At 42.0% G+C, this 27,133-nt stretch overlaps 1 protein-coding gene and 1 long non-coding RNA gene across 2 annotated transcripts in view; both read right to left on the bottom strand.

The window, feature by feature from the left end:
- LOC139750888 (uncharacterized) overlaps window positions 1-27,133 on the bottom strand; it is a 330,261-nt gene that overhangs the window by 181,739 nt on the left and 121,389 nt on the right. The window lies entirely within an intron of this gene.
- The window catches only part of LOC139750703 (uncharacterized), a 231,517-nt gene that overhangs the window by 175,482 nt on the left and 28,902 nt on the right, over window positions 1-27,133 (bottom strand). The window contains exons 3-4 of the mRNA XM_071665380.1: window positions 3,064-3,231; window positions 1,531-1,756 (exon numbers count right to left, since the gene is read on the bottom strand). Of these exons, the coding sequence (XP_071521481.1) occupies window positions 1,531-1,756; window positions 3,064-3,231 (394 nt within the window). The remainder of the gene's footprint in view (window positions 1-1,530; window positions 1,757-3,063; window positions 3,232-27,133) is intronic.

Here is a 27,133-nt window from a genome sequence, read left to right as displayed (position 1 = left end):
TGGTGTCCTATATTCAGCCCATCCCAGGGTGATTGTGGTGTGATACTTCACCATGGAGAAACAAAATGCTACAGTTGCTGTGTACAGATTATGCTGTGTTTTTTCATGATACAAAGAAAAGCTGGAGAGAATGGTAATACATTTTGATGATGTATGGAGAGAAAGGTGAAAGCGAATGCAGTAAAGAATGTAAAATTCAAGTCCTTTAAATAGACAGGAGAGCATAGTGTAAAATTTGTTTGCATGGCTAAGAACTGGAAGTTGAGGAAGCATTTATAAATAAGGAGCTGCAAAAAGCTACTGCTGATAGCAGATTCATACAAGGGATAAAATTTGGATGTGCAATTAAAGCTCTGGTAATGGAAAAAACTTAATGCATGCTACACAAGTAGCTTGTGTATAGGAGCACTTGTCCAAAACATGCACAGATCAAGACAAATATAAAATATGAGCAGTAGAGACAGATAACCAGTGTAGAATGGTTGGAATTATAAGGGCAGATGAAGATACAGGAAGAATATGTGGTATGATGAAATCCTCAGAAAGGTGTACAGAGCTGGCTCTTGTGTGCCTGCACCATTTGGCATACCATAAAATACTCGGAAAGCTACTGCATCACATGATTACAGTGTGGCCATTGGTAACTCACAGGTGGGCTGTTTTGATAACCATTTCTTTCCCTACACCTAAAAGCCTTGGAACTCTCTACCCTCTGATGTCTTTCCCAATACCTATAACCTGGCATATATAACCTGGCATATTTCAAATGACAGATTCTTCACTTCCTCCAAAATTCGTAAATGCTTTCCCTTGTCTCTTGTTTATCCCTTTCATAATCCTTTATGAATTTCAATTAAGGCCTAGACTTGATGTGGACTTTAATCCATGACTGGAGCCTCCAATGTATATAAAGAAAAATGTTTCTTAGGATGGTATAGTAATGAAGAGCATAAGGCAGGAACAGCTTGTTAAGATGATAAACAGTATCAGAGAGTAGAAGGGGAAAGGAATTCTATACAAGAGATGAATCAATGCAGTGAGAGAACTGATAAGGGCTGGGGATATTTCAGGAGATATTTGAGGAGAGATTATGGAAAGCTGCAGTGGTACCACTTTGCGTAGGGAAATTGTGGTACCACTTTGTGTAGGGAAATGGCATGGATAGAGAAACTGGTCTCACTTGATTTACAAATTAAGAGTACAAAGCAAGAAAGGAAGAAGTATTCAATGAGAGTGGAGTCTTTGTTTCACATTAATGCACTAGGCATGGGCTGAGGATGTGTACAAGTGATATTTGCTAGCATTATACTCATATAACTGATCCATCAGATGAAAATGGGAATAGAGTCATGGGGATACATAGACAGATAGAGAAATATACAAAATAACCTAAACTGTCTTCATTAACCTATAATGACATACAAGAATTAATCTTACCAAAAATCCCATTCCCTTCTGTCTAAACTGTATATATCCCCATTCACATGGAATTCTGTAACAATTATCCATTTACTCAATAAAAGCACTTACCAATAACTCAGCTAAGACTCTATTCTTTTGTTCATCTGTGAAATTGTTGAACCATTGCCGCATAAGAGTAAACTGTTGCTTAAATTCTGAAGGGGAGATTGGAGATATGGAGGGACTATTTGAGCAGTCTCTTCCCAATCCCCGCCACCCACCCATGAGATGTGTTTTGTAACGATGAGGAAGGCTGTAAGATTTTCGAGGTAATTCATTCCAGCAACCCATTGCCCTGAAAAAAAAAGAAATGAAAAAGACAATAGTATTTTCTCTGCAAATAATCAATATTCTATCCACTTCTTGAATGACTTCACTTACAAGTGGGTTATACTTTGCTATTTCCATCAATAGACATCCCCATTCTATCACACTGAATTTTGTACAAGAAGACTATGGCCTTTAAGGTTTTTTGCCATTTCTATCAATATATACAATATATTATACTTACTTGCTGTTCCCTGTGTCAGCGAGGTAGCACAAGGAAACAGACGAAGAATGGCCCAACCACACATACACACATATATATACATAAACACCCATACACACACACATGTACATACATATACATACATACATACACAGAAATATACATAGATACACATGCACATACTCATACTTGCTGCCTTCATCCATTCCCGTCGCCACCATGCCACACAGGAAACAGCATCCCTCCCCCTTCCTCCAGCGAGGTAATGCTAGGAAAAGACGAAAAAGACCTCACTCGTTCACACTCAGTCTCTAGCTGTTCTGTGTAATGTATCAAAACCACGACACCCTTTCCACATCCAGGCTCCACAGACCTTTCTATGGTTTACCCTAGACGCTTCAAATGCCCTAGTTCAATCCACTGACAGCACGTCGACCCCAGTATACCACATCATTCCAATTCACTCTATTCCTTGCACACCTTTCACCCTCCTGTATGTTCAGGCCCTGATTGCTCAAAATCTTTTTCACTCCATCCTTCCACCTCCAATTTGGAGTCCCACTTCTTGTTCCCTCCACCTCTGACACATATGTCCTCTTTGTCAATCTTTCCTCACTCATTCTCTGCATGTGAACAAACCATTTCAATACACCCTCTTCTGCTCTTTCAACCACCACACTCTTTTTATTACCACACATCTCTCTTACCCTTTCATTACTTAATGAAACCACCTCACACCACATATTGTCCTTAAACATTTCATTTCCAACACATCTACCCTCCTCCATACAACCCTATCTATAGCCCATGCCTCACAACCATATAACATTGTTGTAACTACTCTTCCTTCAAACATATCCATTTTTGCTCTCCGAGATGACATTCTCGCCTTCCACATATTCTTCAACACTCCCAGAACCTTCACCCGCTCCCCCACCCTGTGGCTCACTTCTGCTTCCATGGTTCCATCCGCTGCTAAGTCCCACTATCGATATAATCATAACATCAACTCAAGCAGGCCATTCTTCATCACCAGGATCTCTAAATTCTTTATCACAGTCACCTCAAAAACATATACTGTACAACCATGTCATGTTCCAATTTTAACTTACCCAGCATGGTTCCTGTTGACAGCAGTCTCCTTATTGAGGTTCCTGTCATAGGTGCCATTTACAATACTTTCATTGACAGTCTCATGGAGAAATGAAGCAGGGGATAAGTCTGAGACTGACAGACTACGGGCATGGCTCCCACTTCTTGCCAGTTGATGATTGCTCAGACTTGTATGTATGAATAAACTGATTAGTAAATAGAAATCTTTATTGAGAAAAAGAAATACAACACCTTCCTAACATCACATCACAGAAATTGCACTTCTCAATATCTTATCTTCAATCCAGTTAAGACAATTAAGCTTCTAGGTATTGAACATTAACATGTAAACCAAGTCATACTTTTATTGAAAGTGAGAAAGATGACATAGGCAAAACATGCCCTAATCAAGGACATCTAGGTAAAGTAAAAGTGAAAAAAAAGCAGAGATTAATCAGGCTCTGCAAATGTTTGTAGACATTACACTTAAAGGAAGAAAGGTTATCATAAGATGGAAAGACAAAAGAAAGCTGAGACTTCCACAGCTCAGATGTTCAAAGGAAGAAAGAAGTTTCATAAAAGCCATCCTCGAGTGGGCAGCTTTCATGCAGAAACTGTGGGAAGCAGCAGGCAAATGCATGCCAAAGGTTTTGAGAGAGAGAGAGAGAGAGAGAGAGAGAGAGAGAGAGAGAGAGAGAGAGAGAGAGAGAGAGAGACACACACACACACACAAGCATACAGCCCTAGGACAAAAATGGCCAGAATAATACCAATACCTATCTATGAATATCTCCAACAAGATTTTGCCACAGTGGCAGGGTTACCATGTTGTGCATACCACTTGACTTGTATGATGAAGAACAATATTTGTATAGACTGCATCACCTTGTCAACTCCCTTTCTTGGTTTCTGTATAATGCTGCTTTTTTCAAGAGTGTTATTTATTTTAGGTTCATCAAGAAATGTCTTCAAGCTTGAATCTAATTTCTTTTGAATCTTCAGTATTCACTTCATTTAAATTTCTCAAATCACCCAGTATTACATTAAATAATCATTCCAAATCCCTTGCTGAGCATTCATAAATCTATGTCTTATGCATTTTTGGTATTTTCCAAGAATTATTCTTGACTTAATGATTCTTGTATTGTTCTTGTTTGGTTGCTTTTATATTCAAAACAATGTTCTTTATTCCCTCTATTTGTTGTCAGGCATATATTATCATATATCTTACCCACTGAACAAAGCACCAACCAATCTAGGCATTACATACACATGACAATCACTCCAAACACCAGCAACATATACAAAAAATAGAGGCACGAGGGGATAACGATTGTGCTTTCCACTAAAACCATTTCATGTGCCTTCCTTGGAAGCAAGATGTTCAGCTACATGTCTGGCAACATGGAGACACATGGTAACTCAGCAAATGGCAGCAATGACAGCCTTATCAAAAAGAAGCAGGAGTTAAAGAATATTGTGATCCAGACAGGCATAGGCCTTCATAGTGTGCAGAGAATGGTGAAGCAGTAGAAAGAGCTTGGGGAGGAAGCATTACTGACTCTTCTTCCCAAGTTTGGTAGCCCAAATTACTATCTCCATGGACCCTTAAAGAAATTTCTCGCCAGGTTATGGCCAGTCCCGCACTTATAACAAGTGAAGCAAAATATACACATTAACTCCGCCATGTCTCATTGAGATATGTGGAGCAACCCCTCCATAATGACCCATCATTCAAAAGCTACCGTACCAACAAGAAGCCACTCCTGTTGGTTTGGCATAAAGGAAAATGTTCAGTTTTGCAAAAGGTGCAATATTTGGGATTTTGAAACAGCTACTTTTACCATGACAATGGCCACTGCACTCAGTCTACATATCACATGGTACAAAGTTATGACCAAAGCACTGCATCACTAATCTTTTGAGGGGTGCTTTAGTTATCATGGTACTGGGGAGCTAGTAATTCTTCGTAAAAGTACCATAATTTATATTTATTTATTTTGCTTTGCCGCTGTCTCCCGTGTTAGCGAGGTAGCGCAAGGAAACAGACGAAAGAATGGCCCAATCCACCCACATACACATGTATATACATACACATCCACAAACGCAAATATACATACCTATACATCTCAACATATACATATATATACACACACAGACATATACATATATACACATGCACATAATTCATACTGTCTGCCTTTATTCATTCCCACTGCCACACCGCCACATTTGAAAACAACCAACCCCTCCCCCCAAATGTGCGTGAGGTAGCGCTAGGTAAAGACAACAAAGGCCACTTTTATTCACATTAAGTATCTAGCTGTCATGTAATAATGCACAGAAACCACAGCTCCCTTTCCACATCCAGGCCCCACAGAACTTTCCATGGTTTACCCCAGACGCTTCACATGCCCTGGTTCAATCCATTGACAGCACGTCGATCCCGGTATACCACATTGTTCCAATTCACTCTATTCCTTGCACACCTTTCACCCTCCTGTATGTTCAGGCCCCAATCACTCAAAATCTTTTTCACTCCATCGTTCCACCTCCAATTTGGTCTCCCAATTCTCATTGTTCCCTCCACCTCTGACACATATATCCTCTTGGTCAATCTTTCCTCACTCATTCTCTCCATGTGACCAAGCCATTTCAACACACCCTCTTCTGCTCTCTCAACCATACTCTTTTTATTACCACTCATCTCTCTTACCCTATTATTACTTACTCGATCAAACCACCTCACACCACATATTGTCCTAAAACATCTCATTTCCAGCATATCCACCCTCCTCCGCACAACTCTATCCATAGCCCACGCCTCGCAACCATATAACATTGTTGGAACCACTATTCCTTCAAATATACCCATTTTTGAATTCCAAGATAATGTTCTAAACTTCCACACATTCTTCAACGCTCCCAAAAACTTTCGCCCCCTCCCCCACCCTATGATTCACTTCCGCTTCCATGGTTCCATCTGCTGCCAAATCCATTCCCAGATATCTAAAACACTTCACTTCCTCCAGTTTTTCTCCATTCAAACTTACCTCCCAACAGACTTGTCCCTCAACCCTACTGTACCTAATAACCTTGCTCTTATTCACATTTACTCTCAGCTTTCTTCTTTCACACGTTTTACCAAACTCAGTCACCAGCTTCTGCAGCTTCTCACCCGAATCAGCCACCAGCACTCTATCATCAGCGAACAACAACTGACTCACTTCCCAAGCTCTCTCATCCACAAGACTGCATACTTGCCCCTCTTTCCAAAACTCTTCCATTCACCTCCCTAACAACCCCATCCATAAACAAATTAAACAACCATGGAGACATCATACACCCATGCCGCAAACCTACATTCACTGAGAACCAATCACTTTCCTCTCTTCCTACATGTACATATGCCTTACATCCTCAATAAAAACTTTTCACTACTTCTAACAACTTGCCTCCCACACCATATATACTTAGTACCTTCCACAGAGCATCTCTATCAACTCTATCATATGCCTTCTCCAGATCCATAATGCTACATACAAATCCATTTGTTTTTCTAAGTATTTCTCACATACATTCTTCAAAGCAAACACCTGATCCACACATCCTCTACCACTTCTGAAACCACACTGCTCTTCCCCAATCTGATGCTCTGTACATGCCTTCACCCTCTCAATCAATACCCTCCCATATAATTTACCAGGAATACTCAACAAACTTATACCTCTGTAATTTGAGCAATCACTCTTATCACCTTTGCCTTTGTACAATGGCACTATGCAAGCATTCCATCAATCCTCAGGCACCTCACCATGAATCATACATACATTAAATAACCTTACCAACCAGTCAACAATACAGTCACCCCCTTTTTTAATAACTTCCACTGCAATACCATCCAAACCTGCTGCATTGCTGGCTTTCATCTTCCGTAAAGCTTTTACTACCTCTTCTCTATTTAACAAATCATTTTCCCTAACCCTCTCACTTTGCACACCATCTCGACCAAAACACCCTATATCTGCCACTCTATCATCAAACACATCCAACAAACCTTCAAAATACTCACTCCATCTCCTTCTCACATCACCACTACTTGTTATCACCTCCCCATTAGCCCCCTTCACTGAAGTTCCCATTTGCTCCTTTGTCTTACGCACTTTATTTACCTCCTTCCAAAACATCTCTTTATTCTCCCTGAAATCTAATGATACTCTCTCACCCCAACTCTCATTTGCCATCTTTTTCACCTCTTGCACCTTTCTCTTGACCTCCTGCCTCTTTCTTTTATACTTCTCCCACTCATTTGCACTTTTTCCCTGCAAAAATTGTCCAAATGCCTCTCTCTTCTCTTTCACTAATAATCTTACTTCTTCATACCACCACTCACCAAAACACTTGCCTCTCATGATCTTTCTTCTCATGCCCAGGTGCATATGCACCAATAATGACCCATCTCTCTCCATCAACGTTCAGTTTTACCCATATCAATCTAGAATTTACTGCAGAAGCTGGTGACTGAGTTTGGTAAAGTGTGTGAAAGACGAAAGTTAAGAGTAAATGTGAATAAGAGCAAGGTTATTAGGTAGAGTAGGGTTGAGGGTCAAGTCAATTGGGAGGTAAGTTTGAATGGAGAAATACTGGAGGAAGTAAAGTGTTTTAGATATCTGGGAGTGGATTTGGCAGTGGATGGAACCATGGAAGTGGAAGTGAATCATAGGGTGGGGGAGGGGGCAAAAATCCTGGGAGCCTTGAAGAACGTGTGGAAGTCGAGAACATTATCTCGGAAAGCAAAAATGGCTATGTTTGAAGGAATAGTGGTTCCAACAATGTTGTATGGTTGCGAGGCGTGGGCTATGGATAGAGTAGTGCGCAGGAGGGTGGATGTGCTGGAAATGAGATGTTTGAGGACAATATGTGGTGTGAGGTGGTTTGATCGAGTAAGTAATGTAAGGGTACGAGAGATGTGTGGAAATAAGAAGAGCGTGATTGAGAGAGCAGAAGAGGGTGTTTTGAAATGGTTTGGGCACATGGAGAGAATGAGTGAGGAAAGATTGAACAAGAGGATATATGTGTCGGAGGTGGAGGGAATGAGGAGAAGTGGGAGACCAAATTGGAGGAGGAAAGATGGAGTGAAAAAGATTTTGAGTGATCGGGGCCTCAACATTCGGGAGGGTGAAAGGCATTATTGCATGACAGCTAGAGACTGAGTGTGAATGAATGGGGCCTTTGTTGTCTTTTCCTAGCGCTACCTCGCACACATGAGGGGGGATGTTATTCCATGTGTGGCGAGGTGGCGATGGGAATGAATAAAGGCAGTGTGAATTGTGTGCATGTGTATATATGTATATGTCTGTCTGTGTATATTTATGTGTACATTGAGGTGTATGGGTATGTATATTTGCGTGTGGGGACGTGTATGTATATACATGTGTATGGGGGTGGGTTGGGCCATTTCTTTCGTCTGTTTCCTTGTGCTACCTCGCGCATATATATATATATATATATATATATATATATATATGTACAGAGCATGTACAGAGCATCAGATTGGGGAAGAGCAGTGTGGTTTCAGAAGCGGTAGAGGATGTGTGGATCAGGTGTTTGCTTTGAAGAATGTATGTGAGAAATACTTAGAAAAGCAAATGAATTTGTATGTAGCATTTATGGATCTGGAGAAGGCATATGATAGAGTTGATAGAGATGCTCTGTGGAAGGTATTAAGAATATATGGTGTGGGAGGAAAGTTGTTAGAAGCAGTGAAAAGTTTTTATCGAGGATGTAAGGCATGTGTACGTGTAGGAAGAGAGGAAAGTGATTGGTTCTCAGTGAATGTAGGTTTGCGGCAGGGGTGTGTGATGTCTCCATGGTTGTTTAATTTGTTTATGAATGGGGTTGTTAGGGAGGTAAATGCAAGAGTTTTGGAAAGAGGGGCAAGTATGAAGTCTGTTGGGGATGAGAGAGCTTGGGAAGTGAGTCAGTTGTTGTTAGCTGATGACACAGCGCTGGTGGCTGATTCATGTGAGAAACTGCAGAAGCTGGTGACTGAGTTTGGTAAAGTGTGTGGAAGAAGAAAGTTAAGAGTAAATGTGAATAAGAGCAAGGTTATTAGGTACAGTAAGGTTGAGGGTCAAGTCAATTGGGAGGTGAGTTTGAATGGAGAAAAACTGGAGGAAGTGAAGTGTTTTAGATATCTGGGAGTGGATCTGGCAGCGGATGGAACCATGGAAGCGGAAGTGGATCATAGGGTGGGGGAGGGGGCGAAAATTCTGGGGGCCTTGAAGAATGTGTGGAAGTCGAGAACATTATCTCGGAAAGCAAAAATGGGTATGTTTGAAGGAATAGTGGTTCCAACAATGTTGTATTGTTGCGAGGCGTGGGCTATGGATACAGTTGTGCGCAGGAGGATGGATGTGCTGGAAATGAGATGTTTGAGGACAATGTGTGGTGTGAGGTGGTTTGATCGAGTGAGTAACGTAAGGGTAAGAGAGATGTGTGGAAATAAAAAGAGCGTGGTTGAGAGAGCAAAAGAGGGTGTTTTGAAGTGGTTTGGGCACATGGAGAGAATGAGTGAGGAAAGATTGACCAAGAGGATATATGTGTCGGAGGTGGAGGGAACGAGGAGAAGAGGGAGACCAAATTGGAGGTGGAAAGATGGAGTGAAAAAGATTTTGTGTGATCGGGGCCTGAACATGCAGGAGGGTGAAAGGAGGGCAAGGAATAGAGTGAATTGGAGCGATGTGGTATACCGGGGTTGACGTGCTGTCAGTGGATTGAATCAAGGCATGTGAAGCGTCTGGGGTAAACCATGGAAAGCTGTGTAGGTATGTATATTTGCGTGTGTGGACGTATGTATATACATGTGTATGGGGGGGGGGGGTTGGGCCATTTCTTTCGTCTGTTTCCTTGCGCTACCTCGCAAACGCGGGAGACAGCGACAAAGTATAAAAAAAAAAAATATATTATATATATATATACATATATATAATTTCTTTTTTCTTTTTCATTTAAACTATTCGCCATTTCCAGCGTTAGCGAGGTAGCGTTAGGAACAGAGGACTGGGCCTTTTTTGGAATATCCTCACCTGGCCCCCTCTGTTCCTTCTTTTGGAAAATCAAAAAATATATATATATATATATATATATATATATATATATATATATATATATATATATATATATATATATAAATCTTTTTTTTTGCTTTGTCGCTGTCTCCCGCGTTTGCGAGGTAGCGCAAGGAAACAGACGAAAGAAATGGCCCAACCCACAAGCATACACATGTATATACATACGTCCACACACGCAAATACACATCCCTACACAGCTTTCCATGGTTTACCCCAGACGCTTCACATGCCCTGATTCAATCCACTGACAGCACGTCAACCCTGGTGTACCACATTGATCCAATTCACTCTATTCCTTGCCCTCCTTTCACCCTCCTGCATGTTCAGGCCCCGATCACACAAAATCTTTTTCACTCCATCTTTCCACCTCCAATTTGGTCTCCCACTTCTCCTCGTTCCCTCCACCTCCAACACATATATCCTCTTGGTCAATCTTTCCTCACTCATTATCTCCATGTGCCCAAACCATTTCAAAACACCCTCTTCTGCTCTCTCAACCACGCTCTTTTTATTTCCACACATACCTCTTACCCTTACGTTACTTACTCGATCAAACCACCTCACACCACACATTGTCCTCAAACATCTCATTTCCAGCACATCCATCCTCCTGCGCACAACTCTATCCATAGCCCACGCCTCGCAACCATACAACATTGTTGGAACCACTATTCCTTCAAACATACCCATTTTTGCTTTCCGAGATAATGTTCTCGACTTCCACACATTCTTCAAGGCTCCCAGAATTTCCGCCCCCTCCCCCACCCTATGATCCACTTCCGCTTCCATGGTTCCATCCGCTGCCAGATCCACTCCCAGATATCTAAAACACTTTACTTCCTCCAGTTTTTCTCCATTCAAACTTACCTCCCAATTGACTTGACCCTCAACCCTACTGTACCTAATAACCTTGCTCTTATTCACATTTACTCTTAACTTTCTTCTTTCACACACATTACCAAACTCAGTCACCAGCTTCTGCAGTTTCTCACATGAATCAGCCACCAGCGCTGTATCATCAGTGAACAACAACTGACTCACTTCCCAAGCTCTCTCATCCCCAACAGACTTCATACTTGCCCCTCTTTCCAAAACTCTTGCATTTACCTCCCTAACAACCCCATCCATAAACAAATTAAACAACCATGGAGACATCACACACCCCTGCCGCAAACCTACATATATATTACTGTAATATATATATACTGTATATATAATATATATATACTGTAATATATATATATATTTTGAAGGTTTGTTGAATGTGTTTGATGATAGAGTGGCAGATATAGGGTGTTTTGGTCGAGGTGGTGTGCAAAGTGAGAGGGTTAGGGAAAATGATTTGGTAAACAGAGAAGAGGTAGTAAAAGCTTTGTGGAAGATGAAAGCCGGCAAGGCAGCAGGTTTGGATGGTATTGCAGTGGAATTTATTAAAAAAGGGGGTGACTGTATTATTGACTGGTTGGTAAGGTTATCTAATGTATGTATGACTCATGGTGAGGTGCCTGAGGATTGGCGGAATGCATGCATAGTGCCATTGTACAAAGGCAAAGGGGATAAGAGAGAGTGCTCAAATTACAGAGGTATAAGTTTGTTGAGTATTCCTGGTAAATTATATGGGAGGGTATTGATTGAGAGGGTGAAGGCATGTACAGAGCATCAGATTGGGGAAGAGCAGTGTGGTTTCAGAAGTGGTAGAGGATGTGTGGATCAGGTGTTTGCTTTGAAGAATGTATGTGAGAAATACTTAGAAAAGCAAATGGATTTGTATGTAGCATTTATGGATCTGGAGAAGGCATATGATAGAGTTGATAGAGATGCTCTGTGGAAGGTATTAAGAATATATGGTGTGGGAGGCAAGTTGTTAGAAGCAGTGAAAAGTTTTTATCGAGGATGTAAGGCATGTGTTCCTGTAGGAAGAGAGGAAAGTGATTGGTTCTCAGTGAATGTAGGTTTGCAGCAGGGGTGTGTGGTGTCTCCATGGTTGTTTAATTTGTTTATGGATGGGGTTGTTAGGGAGGTAAATGCAAGAGTTTTGGAAAGAGGGGCAAGTATGAAGTCTATTGGGGATGAGAGAGCTTGGGAAGTGAGTCAGTTGTTGTTCACTGATGATACAGCACTGGTGGCTGATTCATGTGAGAAACTGCAGAAGCTGGTGACTGAGTTTGGTAGTGTGAAAGAAGAAAGTTAAGAGTAAATGTGAATAAGAGCAAGGTATTTAGGTACAGTAGGGTTGAGGGTCAAGTCAATTGGGAGGTAAGTTTGAATGGAGAAAAACTGGAGGAAGTAAAGTGTTTTAGATATCTGGGAGTGGATCCGGCAGCGGATGGAACCATGGAAGCGGAAGTAGATCATAGGGTGGGGGAGGGGGCGAAAATCCTGGGAGCCTTGAAGAATGTGTGGAAGTCGAGAACATTATCTCGGAAAGCAAAAATGGGTATGTTTGAAGGAATAGTGGTTCCAACAATGTTGTATGGTTGTGAGGCGTGGGCTATGGATAGAGTTGTGCGCAGGAGGATGGATGTACTGGAAATGAGATGTTTGAGGACAATGTGTGGTGTGAGGTGGTTTAATCGAGTAAGTAACATAAGGGTAAGAGAGATGTGTGGAAATAAAAAGAGCGTGGTTGAGAGAGCAGAAGAGGGTGTTTTGAAATGGTTTGAGCACATGGAGAGAATGAGTGAGGAAAGATTGACCAAGAGGATATATGTGTCGGAGGTGGAGGGAACGAGGAGAAGTGGGAGACCAAATTGGAGGTGGAAAGATGGAGTGAAAAAGATTTTGTGTGATCGGGGCCTGAACATGCAGGAGGGTGAAAGGAGGGCAAGGAATAGAGTGAATTGGATCGATGTGGTATACCGGGGTTGACGTGCTGTCAGTGGATTGAATCAGGGCATGTGAAGCGTCTGGGGTGAACCATGGAAAGCTGTGTAGGTATGTATATTTGCGTGTGTGGACGTATGTATATACATGTGTATGGGGGTGGGTTGGGCCATTTCTTTTGTCTGTTTCCTTGCGCTACCTCGCAAACGTGGGAGACAGCGGCAAAAATATATATATATATATATATATATATATATATATTATTTAATGTATGTATGACTCATGGTGAGGTGCCTGAGGATTGGCGGAATGCGTGCATAGTGCCATTGTACAAAGGCAAAGGGGATAAGAGTGAGTGCTCAAATTACAGAGGTATAAGTTTGTTGAGTATTCCTGGCAAATTATATGGGAGGGTATTGATTGAGAGGGTGAAGGCATGTACAGAGCATCAGATTGGGGAAGAGCAGTGTGGTTTCAGAAGTGGTAGAGGATGTGTGGATCAGGTGTTTGCTTTGAAGAATGTATGTGAGAAATACTTAGAAAAGCAAATGGATTTGTATGTAGCATTTATGGATCTGGAGAAGGCATATGATAGAGTTGATAGAGATGCTCTGTGGAAGGTATTAAGAATATATGGTGTGGGAGGCAAGTTGTTAAAAGCAGTGAAAAGTTTTTATCGAGGATGTAAGGCATGTGTACGTGTAGGAAGAGAGGAAAGTGATTGGTTCTCAGTGAATGTAGGTTTGCGGCAGGGGTGTGTGATGTATCCATGGTTGTTTAATTTGTTTATGGATGGGGTTGTTAGGGAGGTGAATGCAAGAGTTTTGGAAAGAGGGGCAAGTATGAAGTCTGTTGGGGATGAGAGAGCTTGGGAAGTGAGTCAGTTGTTGTTTGCTGATGATACAGCGCTGGTGGCTGATTCATGTGAGAAACTGCAGAAGCTGGTGACTGAGTTTGGTAAAGTGTGTGAAAGAAGAAAGTTAAGAGTAAATGTGAATAAGAGCAAGGTTATTAGGTACAGTAGGGTTGAGGGTCAATTCAATTGGGAGGTGAGTTTGAATGGAGAAAAACTGGAGGAAGTGAAGTGTTTTAGATATCTGGGAGTGGATCTGGCAGCGGATGGAACCATGGAAGCGGAAGTGGATCATAGGGTGGGGGAGAGGGCAAAAATTCTGGGAGCCTTGAAGAATGTGTGGAAGTCGAGAACATTATCTCGGAAAGCAAAAATGGGTATGTTTGAAGGAATAGTGGTTCCAACAAGGTTGTATGGTTGCGAGGCGTGGACTATGGATAGAGTTGTGCGCAGGAGGATGGATGTGCTGGAAATTAGATGTTTGAGGACAATGTGTGGTGTGAGGTGGTTTGATCGAGTAAGTAACGTAAGGGTAAGAGAGATGTGTGGAAATAAAAAGAGCGTGGTTGAGAGAGCAGAAGAAGGTGTTTTGAAATGGTTTGGTCACATGGAGAGAATGAGTGAGGAAAGATTGACCAAGAGGATATATGTGTCGGAGGTGGAGGGAACGAGGAGAAGAGGGAGACCAAATTGGAGGTGGAAAGATGGAGTGAAAAAGATTTTGTGTGATTGGGGCCTGAACATGCAGGAGGGTGAAAGGAGGGCAAAGAATAGAGTGAATTGGAGCGATGTGGTATACCGGGGTTGACGTGCTGTCAGTGGATTGAATCAAGGCATGTGTATGGGGGTGGGTTGGGCCATTTCTTTCGTCTGTTTCCTTGCGCTACCTCACAAACACGGGAGACAGCGGGAAAAAAAAAAAAAAAATATATATATATATATATATATATATATATATATATATATATATATATATATATATATTACAGTAGAATTTATTGAAAAAAGGGGTGACTGTGTTGTTGACTGGTTGGTGAGGATATTCAGTGTATGTATGGCTTATGGTGAAGTGCTTGAGGATTGGCAGAATGCTTGCATAGTGCCAGTGTACAAAGGCAAAGGGGATAAAGGTGAGTGCTCAAATCACAGAGGTATAAGTTTGTTGAGTATTCCTGGGAAATTATATGGGAGGGTATTGATCGAGAAGGTGAAGGCATGTACAGAGCATCAGATTGGGAAGAGCAGTGTGGTTTCAGAAAGGGTAGAGGATGTGTGGATCAGGTGTTCGCTTTGAAGAATGTATATGAAAAATACTTAGAAAAACAAATGGATTTGTATATAGCATTTATGGATCTGGAGAAGGCATATAATAGAGTTGATAGAGATGCTCTGTGAAAGGTATTAAGAGTATATGGTGTGGAAGGCAAGTTGCTAGAAGCAGTGAAAAGTTTTAATTGAGGATGTAAGGCATGTGTATGAGTGGGAAGAGAGGAAAGTGACTGGTTCTCAGTGAATGTTGGTTTGCGGCAGGGGTGCATGATGTCTCCATGGTTATTTAATTTGTTTATGGATGGGGTTGTTGGGGAGGTGAATGTAAGAGTTTTGGAGAGAGGGGCAAGTATGCAGTCTATTGTGGATGAGAGGGCTTGGGAAGTGAGTCAGTTGTTGTTCGCTGATGATACAGTGCTGGTGGCTGATTCGGGTGAGAAACTGCAGTTGTGACTGAGTTTGGTAAAGTGTGTGAAAGAAGAAAGCTGAGAGTAAATGTGAATAAGAGTAAGGTCACTAGGTACAGTAGGGTTGAGGGACAAGTCAATTGGGAGGTAAGTTTGAATGAAGAAAATTGGAGGAAGTGAAGTCAACTGGGAGGTAAGTTTGAAGGAAGAAAAATTGGAGCAAGTGAAGTGTTTTAGATATCTGGGAGTGGATTTAGCAGTGGATGGAACCATGGAAGTGGAAGTGAGTCTCAGGGTGGGGGAGGGGGCGAAAGTTCTGAGAGCACTGAAACGTGTGGAAGGCGAGAACATTATCTCGGAAAGCAAAAATGTGCATGTTTGAAGGAATAGTGGTTCCAACAATGTTATATGGTTGCGAGGCGTGGGCTATGGATAGAGTTGTGCGCAGGAGGATGGATGTGCTGGAAATGAGATGTTTGAGGACAATGTGTGGTGTGAGGTGGTTTGATCGAGTGAGTAACGTAAGGGTAAGAGAGATGTGTGGAAATAAAAAGAGCGTGGTTGAGAGAGCAGAAAAGGGTGTTTTGAAGTGGTTTGGGCACATGGAGAGAATGAGTGAGGAAAGATTGACCAAGAGGATATATGTGTCGGAGGTGGAGGGAACGAGGAGAAGAGGGAGACCAAATTGGAGGTGGAAAGATGGAGTGAAAAAGATTTTGTGTGATCGGGGCCTGAACATGCAGGAGGGTGAAAGGAGGGCAAGGAATAGAGTGAATTGGAGCAATGTGGTATACCGGGGTTGACGTGCTGTCAGTGGATTGAATCAAGGCATGTGAAGCGTCTGGGGTAAACCATGGAAAGCTGTGTAGGTATGTATATTTGCGTGTGTGGACGTATGTATATACATGTGTATGGGGGGGGGTGGGCCATTTCTTTCGTCTGTTTCCTTGCGCTACCTCGCAAACGCGGGAGACAGCGACAAAGTATAAAAAAAAAAAAAAAATATATATATATATACATATATATAATTTCTTTTTCTTTTTCATTTAAACTATTCGCCATTTCCAGCGTTAGCGAGGTAGCGTTAAGAACAGAGGACTGGGCCTTTTTTGGAATATCCTCACCTGGCCCCCTCTGTTCCTTCTTTTGGAAAATCAAAAATATATATATATATATATATATATATATATATATATATATATATATATATATATATATATATATATAAATCTTTTTTTTTGCTTTGTCGCTGTCTCCCGCGTTTGCGAGGTAGCGCAAAGAAACAGACGAAAGAAATGGCCCAACCCACAAGCACACACATGTATATACATACGTCCACACACGCAAATACACATCCCTACACAGCTTTCCATGGTTTACCCCAGACGCTTCACATGCCCTGATTCAATCCACTGACAGCACGTCAACCCTGGTGTACCACATTGATCCAATTCACTCTATTCCTTGCCCTCCTTTCACCCTCCTGCATGTTCAGGCCCCGATCACACAAAATCTTTTTCACTCCATCTTTCCACCTCCAATTTGGTCTCCCACTTCTCCTCGTTCCCTCCACCTCCAACACATACATCCTCTTGGTCAATCTTTCCTCACTCATTATCTCCATGTGCCCAAACCATTTCAAAACACCCTCTTCTGCTCTCTCAACCACGCTCTTTTTATTTCCACACATACCTCTTACCCTTACGTTACTTACTCGATCAAACCACCTCACACCACACATTGTCCTCAAACATCTCATTTCCAGCACATCCATCCTCCTGCGCACAACTCTATCCATAGCCCACGCCTCGCAACCATACAACATTGTTGGAACCACTATTCCTTCAAACATACCCATTTTTGCTTTCCGAGATAATGTTCTCGACTTCCACACATTCTTCAAGGCTCCCAGAATTTCGCCCCCTCCCCCACCCTATGATCCACTTCCGCTTCCATGGTTCCATCCGCTGCCAGATCCACTCCCTGATATCTAAAACACTTTACTTCCTCCAGTTTTTCTCCATTCAAACTACCTCCCAATTGACTTGACCCTCAACCCTACTGTACCTAATAACCTTGCTCTTATTCACATTTACTCTTAACTTTCTTCTTTCACACACATTACCAAACTCAGTCACCAGCTTCTGCAGTTTCTCACATGAATCAGCCACCAGCGCTGTATCATCAGTGAACAACAACTGACTCACTTCCCAAGCTCTCTCATCCCCAACAGACTTCATACTTGCCCCTCTTTCCAGAACTCTTGCATTTACCTCCCTAACAACCCCATCCATAAACAAATTAAACAACCATGGAGACATCACACACCCCTGCCGCAAACCTACATATATATTACTGTAATATATATATACTGTATATATAATATATATATACTGTAATATATATATATATTTTGAAGGTTTGTTGAATGTGTTTGATGATAGAGTGGCAGATATAGGGTGTTTTGTTCGAGGTGGTGTGCAAAGTGAGAGGGTTAGGGAAAATGATTTGGTAAACAGAGAAGAGGTAGTAAAAGCTTTGTGGAAGATGAAAGCCGGCAAGGCAGCAGGTTTGGATGGTATTGCAGTGGAATTTATTAAAAAAGGGGGTGACTGTATTATTGACTGGTTGGTAAGGTTATCTAATGTATGTATGACTCATGGTGAGGTGCCTGAGGATTGGCGGAATGCATGCATAGTGCCATTGTACAAAGGCAAAGGGGATAAGAGAGAGTGCTCAAATTACAGAGGTATAAGTTTGTTGAGTATTCCTGGTAAATTATATGGGAGGGTATTGATTGAGAGGGTGAAGGCATGTACAGAGCATCAGATTGGGGAAGAGCAGTGTGGTTTCAGAAGTGGTAGAGGATGTGTGGATCAGGTGTTTGCTTTGAAGAATGTATGTGAGAAATACTTAGAAAAGCAAATGGATTTGTATGTAGCATTTATGGATCTGGAGAAGGCATATGATAGAGTTGATAGAGATGCTCTGTGGAAGGTATTAAGAATATATGGTGTGGGAGGCAAGTTGTTAGAAGCAGTGAAAAGTTTTTATCGAGGATGTAAGGCATGTGTTCCTGTAGGAAGAGAGGAAAGTGATTGGTTCTCAGTGAATGTAGGTTTGCAGCAGGGGTGTGTGGTGTCTCCATGGTTGTTTAATTTGTTTATGGATGGGGTTGTTAGGGAGGTAAATGCAAGAGTTTTGGAAAGAGGGGCAAGTATGAAGTCTATTGGGGATGAGAGAGCTTGGGAAGTGAGTCAGTTGTTGTTCACTGATGATACAGCACTGGTGGCTGATTCATGTGAGAAACTGCAGAAGCTGGTGACTGAGTTTGGTAGTGTGAAAGAAGAAAGTTAAGAGTAAATGTGAATAAGAGCAAGGTATTTAGGTACAGTAGGGTTGAGGGTCAAGTCAATTGGGAGGTAAGTTTGAATGGAGAAAAACTGGAGGAAGTAAAGTGTTTTAGATATCTGGGAGTGGATCCGGCAGCGGATGGAACCATGGAAGCGGAAGTAGATCATAGGGTGGGGGAGGGGGCGAAAATCCTGGGAGCCTTGAAGAATGTGTGGAAGTCGAGAACATTATCTCGGAAAGCAAAAATGGGTATGTTTGAAGGAATAGTGGTTCCAACAAGGTTGTATGGTTGCGAGGCGTGGACTATGGATAGAGTTGTGCGCAGGAGGATGGATGTGCTGGAAATTAGATGTTTGAGGACAATGTGTGGTGTGAGGTGGTTTGATCGAGTAAGTAACGTAAGGGTAAGAGAGATGTGTGGAAATAAAAAGAGCGTGGTTGAGAGAGCAGAAGAAGGTGTTTTGAAATGGTTTGGTCACATGGAGAGAATGAGTGAGGAAAGATTGACCAAGAGGATATATGTGTCGGAGGTGGAGGGAACGAGGAGAAGAGGGAGACCAAATTGGAGGTGGAAAGATGGAGTGAAAAAGATTTTGTGTGATTGGGGCCTGAACATGCAGGAGGGTGAAAGGAGGGCAAAGAATAGAGTGAATTGGAGCGATGTGGTATACCGGGGTTGACGTGCTGTCAGTGGATTGAATCAAGGCATGTGTATGGGGGTGGGTTGGGCCATTTCTTTCGTCTGTTTCCTTGCGCTACCTCACAAACGCGGGAGACAGCGGGAAAAAAAAAAAATATATATATATATATATATATATATATATATATATATATATATATATATATATATATATATATATATATATATTACAGTAGAATTTATTGAAAAAAGGGGTGACTGTGTTGTTGACTGGTTGGTGAGGATATTCAGTGTATGTATGGCTTATGGTGAAGTGCCTGAGGATTGGCGGAATGCGTGCATAGTGCCATTGTACAAAGGCAAAGGGGATAAGAGTGAGTGCTCAAATTACAGAGGTATAAGTTTGTTGAGTATTCCTGGGAAATTATATGGGAGGGTATTGATCGAGAAGGTGAAGGCATGTACAGAGCATCAGATTGGGAAGAGCAGTGTGGTTTCAGAAAGGGTAGAGGATGTGTGGATCAGGTGTTCGCTTTGAAGAATGTATATGAAAAATACTTAGAAAAACAAATGGATTTGTATATAGCATTTATGGATCTGGAGAAGGCATATAATAGAGTTGATAGAGATGCTCTGTGAAAGGTATTAAGAGTATATGGTGTGGAAGGCAAGTTGCTAGAAGCAGTGAAAAGTTTTAATTGAGGATGTAAGGCATGTGTATGAGTGGGAAGAGAGGAAAGTGACTGGTTCTCAGTGAATGTTGGTTTGCGGCAGGGGTGCATGATGTCTCCATGGTTATTTAATTTGTTTATGGATGGGGTTGTTGGGGAGGTGAATGTAAGAGTTTTGGAGAGAGGGGCAAGTATGCAGTCTATTGTGGATGAGAGGGCTTGGGAAGTGAGTCAGTTGTTGTTCGCTGATGATACAGTGCTGGTGGCTGATTCGGGTGAGAAACTGCAGTTGTGACTGAGTTTGGTAAAGTGTGTGAAAGAAGAAAGCTGAGAGTAAATGTGAATAAGAGTAAGGTCACTAGGTACAGTAGGGTTGAGGGACAAGTCAATTGGGAGGTAAGTTTGAATGAAGAAAATTGGAGGAAGTGAAGTCAACTGGGAGGTAAGTTTGAAGGAAGAAAAATTGGAGCAAGTGAAGTGTTTTAGATATCTGGGAGTGGATTTAGCAGTGGATGGAACCATGGAAGTGGAAGTGAGTCTCAGGGTGGGGGAGGGGGCGAAAGTTCTGAGAGCACTGAAACGTGTGGAAGGCGAGAACATTATCTCGGAAAGCAAAAATGTGCATGTTTGAAGGAATAGTGGTTCCAACAATGTTATATGGTTGCGAGGCGTGGGCTATGGATAGAGTTGTGCGCAGGAGGATGGATGTGCTGGAAATGAGATGTTTGAGGACAATGTGTGGTGTGAGGTGGTTTGATCGAGTGAGTAACGTAAGGGTAAGAGAGATGTGTGGAAATAAAAAGAGCGTGGTTGAGAGAGCAGAAAAGGGTGTTTTGAAGTGGTTTGGGCACATGGAGAGAATGAGTGAGGAAAGATTGACCAAGAGGATATATGTGTCGGAGGTGGAGGGAACGAGGAGAAGAGGGAGACCAAATTGGAGGTGGAAAGATGGAGTGAAAAAGATTTTGTGTGATCGGGGCCTGAACATGCAGGAGGGTGAAAGGAGGGCAAGGAATAGAGTGAATTGGAGCAATGTGGTATACCGGGGTTGACGTGCTGTCAGAGGATTGAATCAAGGCATGTGAAGCGTCTGGGGTAAACCATGGAAAGCTGTGTAGGTATGTATATTTGCGTGTGTGGACGTATGTATATACATGTGTATGGGGGTGGGTTGGGCCATTTCTTTCGTCTGTTTCCTTGCGCTACCTCGCAAACGAGGGAGACAGCGACAAAGTATAATAAATAAAAAAAAAAATATATATATATATATATTGGTAAACAGAGAAGAGGTAGTAAAAGCTTTGCGGAAGATGAAAGCCGGCAAGGCAGCAGGTTTGGATGGTATTGCAGTGGAATTTATTAAAAAAGGGGGTGACTGTATTGTTGACTGGTTGGTAAGGTTATTTAATGTATGTATGACTCATGGTGAGGTGCCTGAGGATTGGCGGAATGCGTGCATAGTGCCATTGTACAAAGGCAAAGGGGATAAGAGTGAGTACCCAAATTACAGAGGTATAAGTTTGTTGAGTATTCCTGGTAAATTATATGGGAGGGTATTGATTGAGAGGGTGAAGGCATGTACAGAGCATCAGATTGGGGAAGAGCAGTGTGGTTTCAGAAGTGGTAGAGGATGTGTGGATCAGGTGTTTGCTTTGAAGAATGTATGTGAGAAATACTTAGAAAAGCAAATGGATTTGTATGTAGCATTTATGGATCTGGAGAAGGCATATGATAGAGTTGATAGAGATGCTCTGTGGAAGGTATTAAGAATATATGGTGTGGGAGGCAAGTTGTTAGAAGCAGTGAAAAGTTTTTATCGAGGATGTAAGGCATGTGTACGTGTAGGAAGAGAGGAAAGTGATTGGTTCTCAGTGAATGTAGGTTTGCGGCAGGGGTGTGTGATGTCTCCATGGTTGTTTAATTTGTTTATGGATGGGGTTGTTAGGGAGGTAAATGCAAGAGTCTTGGAAAGAGGGGCAAGTATGAAGTCTGTTGGGGATGAGAGAGCTTCGGAAGTGAGTCAGTTGTTGTTCGCTGATGATACAGCGCTGGTGGCGGATTCATGTGAGAAACTGCAGAAGCTGGTGACGGAGTTTGGTAAAGTGTGTGGAAGAAGAAAGTTAAGAGTAAATGTGAATAAGAGCAAGGTTATTAGGTACAGTAGGGTTGAGGGTCAAGTCAATTGGGAGGTGAGTTTGAATGGAGAAAAACTGGAGAAAGTGAAGTGTTTTAGATATCTGGGAGTGGATCTGTCAGCGGATGGAACCATGGAAGCGGAAGTGGATCATAGGGTGGGGGAGGGGGCGAAAATTTTGGGAGCCTTGAAAAATGTGTGGAAGTCGAGAACATTATCCCGGAAAGCAAAAATGGGTATGTTTGAAGGAATAGTGGTTCCAACAATGTTGTATGGTTGCGAGGCGTGGGCTATGGATAGAGTTGTGCGCAGGAGGATGGATGTGCTGGAAATGAGATGTTTGAGGACAATGTGTGGTGTGAGGTGGTTTGATCGAGTAAGTAACGTAAAGGTAAGAGAGATGTGTGGAAATAAAAAGAGCGTGGTTGAGAGAGCAGAAGAGGGTGTTTTGAAATGGTTTGGGCACATGGAGAGAATGAGTGAGGAAAGATTGACCAAGAGGATATATGTGTCGGAGGTGGAGGGAACGAGGAGAAGAGGGAGACCAAATTGGAGGTGGAAAGATGGAGTGAAAAGGATTTTGTGTGATCGGGGCCTGAACATGCAGGAGGGTGAAAGAAGGGCAAGGAATAGAGTGAATTGGAGCGATGTGGTATACAGGGGTTGACGTGCTGTCAGTGGATTGAATCAAGGCATGTGAAGCGTCCGGGGTAAACCATGGAAAGCTGTGTAGGTATGTATATTTGCGTGTGTGGACGTGTGTATGTACATGTGTATGGGGGGGGTTGGGCCATTTCTTTCGTCTGTTTCCTTGCGCTACCTCGCAAACGCGGGAGACAGCGACAAAGTATAAAAAAAAAAATATATATATATATATATATATATATATATATATATATATATATATATATGATTGATCATAAATGATCAGCATTTCCCGCGTTATCAAAGTACCACCAGGAATAGACGAGTAACCGTATACGTTCTCTAGCTGTCATGTACAAGGCAGTAAATGATCTGTGTTTTAGTGGGTGTTAGAATAACTGGGTGACTCCGAGCGACTCGAGAAACATTGATGTCCATTTTGTCTAAATTTGCTACTGCGTTAAAAATCTCCGTCGTATCGCTAGCGTAGTGCTGACGGCGAGGTTACGGTCGCCTCAGCAGTGAAGATGATCATGTCGTAAAGTGTAGGGAACACATAACGGTCCAAGCCAGCCTGGTTGGCCTTGATCCCATCTCAGTTGAGATAAGGGTTTTGTGAATAAAGGATGTAATGTATGTATGGATGGAGTAAAGATAAAAGTGCAGTGAAAGGGATGGGGGTAATGGACGTCATAATGTAAAGGAAATATAACAACGCAGTGAACATAAAGGTGGAATGAAGATGTAGTAGCGATAAGTGTTAAGTGGGAATATTTTCGTACCTTCTGTGGTATTTATAAGTTGATGTGGACAAGAGGTCGAAAAAGAAGTCGAGCATATGAGTTTAAATGACTAATGCACAATACACAAAATTACACGAAAGTGCACTTGGGAACTTATCGTGTTTCATTTTCCCCGTGGACTCATAGGAATACCTTGAACACCTTTTTTTTTTTCCAAAAGAAGGAACAGAGAAGGGGGCCAGGTGAGGATATTCCCTCAAAGCCCCAGTCCTCTGATCTTAACGCTATCTCGCTAACGTGGGAAATGGCGAATAGTATAAAAAGAAAAAAAAGATATATGTGTGTGTGTGTGTGTGTGTGTGTGTGTGTGTGGGCGTTTTTGTATATCCATGTGTATTTGGGTGGGTTGGGCCATTCTTTCGTCAGTTTCCTTGCGCTACCTCGCTAACACGGGAGACAGCGGCTAAGTATAATAAAAAAAAAAAATAATGTCTGTGTATGTGTATATATGTATACGTTGAAATGTATAGGTATGCATATGTGCGTGTGTGGATGTGTATGTATATACATGTGTATGTGGGTGGGTTGGGCCATTTCTTTCATCTATTTCCTTGTGCTAACGCACGAGACAGTGACAAAGTATAATAAAAAAAAATAATATATATATATAAACATAAACTCCAATACATGAACATATACATACATGTACATATACAACACATACACATATGCATACACATACACAAACATATTCATAAATACACATGTACATATTCACACTTGCTTGCCTACCTCCATTCCTGTCACTACCATGCATCACAGGAACCAGCATTGCTACCTCCTGCTTCTGTGAGTTAGCGCCAGGAAAACATAAAAAGGCCACATTCGTTCACTCTCAGTCTCTAGCTGTCACGTGTAATGCACTGATACCACAGCTCCCTATCCACATCCAGGCCCCACAGACCTTTCCATGGTTTACCCCTAATGCTTCACATTCCCTGTTTCAGTTCACTGACAACATGTCAGCCCCGGTATACCATACCGTTCTAATTCACTCTCTTCCTTGCATGCCTCTCACCCTCCTGATGTTCAGGCCCTGATCGCTCAAAATCCTTTTCATTCCATCCTTCCACCTCCAGTTTGGTCTCCCGCTTCTTCTCTCCACTTCTGATACATATATCCCCTTCGTCAATCTTTCCTCACTCATTCTCTCCATATGTCCAAACCATTTCAACACACCCTCTTCTGCTCTCTCAACCCCACTCTTTTTATTTCCACACATCTCTCTTGCCCTTTCATTACTTACTCGTTCAAACCTTCTCACATCATATATTATCCTCAAGTATTTCATCTCCAACACATCCACCCTCCTCCGTACAACCTTATCCATAGCCCATGCCTCTCAACCATATAATATTGTTGAAACTACTATTTCTTCAAACATACCCAATTTTGCTCACCGAGATAACCTTCTCTCATTCCACACATTCTTCATTTTTCCCAGAACCTTCGTCCCTCCCTCACCCTGTTACTCACTTCCGCTTCAGTGGTTCCATTTGCTGCTACAACCACTCCCAGATATCTAAAACACTTCACTTCCTCCAATTTTTCTCCATTTAAACTTATATCCCAATTAACATGTTCCTCAACTCGACTGAACTTAATAACCTTGCTCTTATTCATTTTCACTCTCAACTTTTTTCTTTCAGACACTTTTCCAAACTCAGTAACCAACCTCTGCAGTTTCTCCCTTGAATCAGCCATCAGAGCTGTATCACTGGCAAACAACAACTGACTCACTTCCCTGGCCACCCCATCCATAAACAAATTAAACCATGGGGACATCACACACCCCTGCCACAGACTGATCCTCACTGGGAACCAATCACTCTCCTCTCTTTCTACTCATCGTGCACATCCCTTACATCCTTGGTAAAAACTTTTCACTGGTTCTAGTACCTTACCTCCCACACCATATACTCAAAAGACCTTCCACAAAGCATCTCTATCAACCCTATCATATACCTTCTCCAGATCCATAAATGGTACATACAAATTTGTCTGTTTATCTAGGTATCTCTCACACATTTTTAAAAGCAAACATCTCACCCCACATATCCTCTACCACTTCTGAAACCATACTCCTCTTCGCCAATCTGATGATCTGTACATACCTTCACCCTCTCAATCAATACCCTCCCTTATGATTTCTCAGAAATACTCAACAGACTTATGCCATTGTAGTTTGAACACACACCTTTATCCCCTTTGCCTTTGTACAATGGCACTATGCACGTATTCCGCCAATTCTCAGGCACTTCACTATGATCCATTTCAACACTGTGTTGTTGATTGGTTGGTAAGGATGTTCAATGCACGTAGAAGGTTTTAAGAGTATGTGGTGTAGGAGGTAAGTTGCTAGAAGCAGTGAAAAGTTTTACCAAGGATGTAAGGATGTGTACAAGTAGGAAGAGAGGAAAGAGACCGTTTTCCAGTAAATGTCGGTTTCCGGCAGGGGTGTGTGACGTCCCCATGTTGTTTAATTTGTTTATGGATGGGGTGGTTAGGGAGGTGAATGCAAAAGTTTCAGAGAGAGGGGCAACTATGCAGTCTGTTGTGGATGAGAAGGCCTGGGAAGTGAGTCAGTTGTTGTTCGCTGATGATATAGTGCTGGTGGATGATTTGGGTGAGAAACTACAGAAGTGGGTGACTGAGTTTGGTGAAGTGTGTCAAAGAAGAAAGTTGAGATAAAAATGTGAATAAGAGCATGGCTATTAGGTTCAGTTGGGTTGAGGGAAAAGTTAATTAGCAGGTATGTTTGAATAGAGAAAAAGTGGAGGAAGTGAAGTGTTTTAGATATCTGGGAGTGGACTTAGCAGCGGATGGAACCATGGAAGCAGAAGTGAGACACAGGGTGGGGGAGGGGGTGAAGGTTCTGGGAGCAATGAAGAATGTGTGGAAGGAGAGAACATTATCTTGGAGAGCAAAAATGGGTATGTCTGAAGGAATAGTTCTTCCAACAATGTTATATAGTTGTGAGGCATGGGCTATAGATAGGGTTTTAAAGAGGAGGGTGGGTGTGTTGGAAATGAAAAGTATGAGGGCAATAAGTGGTGTGAGGTGGTTTCATCGAGTAAGTAATGAAAGGGTAAGAGATGTGTGGTAATAAAAAATGTGGTTGAGAAAGCAGAAGTGGGTGTGTTGAAATGGTCTGGACATATGGAAAGAATGAGTGAGGAAAGATTGACAAAGAGGATATATGCATCAAAGGTGGAGGGAACAAAGAGAAGTGGGAGACCAATTTGGAGGTGGAAGGATGGAATGAAAAAGATTTTGAGCGATCAGGGCCTAAACATATAGGAGGGTGAAAGGCAAGCAAGGAATAGAGTGAACTGGAGCGACGTGGTATATCAGGGTC

Source organism: Panulirus ornatus, chromosome 10, assembly GCF_036320965.1.
Source record: "Panulirus ornatus isolate Po-2019 chromosome 10, ASM3632096v1, whole genome shotgun sequence".
Lineage (NCBI taxonomy): Eukaryota > Metazoa > Arthropoda > Malacostraca > Decapoda > Palinuridae > Panulirus > Panulirus ornatus.
This window is presented reverse-complemented; position numbering and strand designations above follow the sequence as displayed.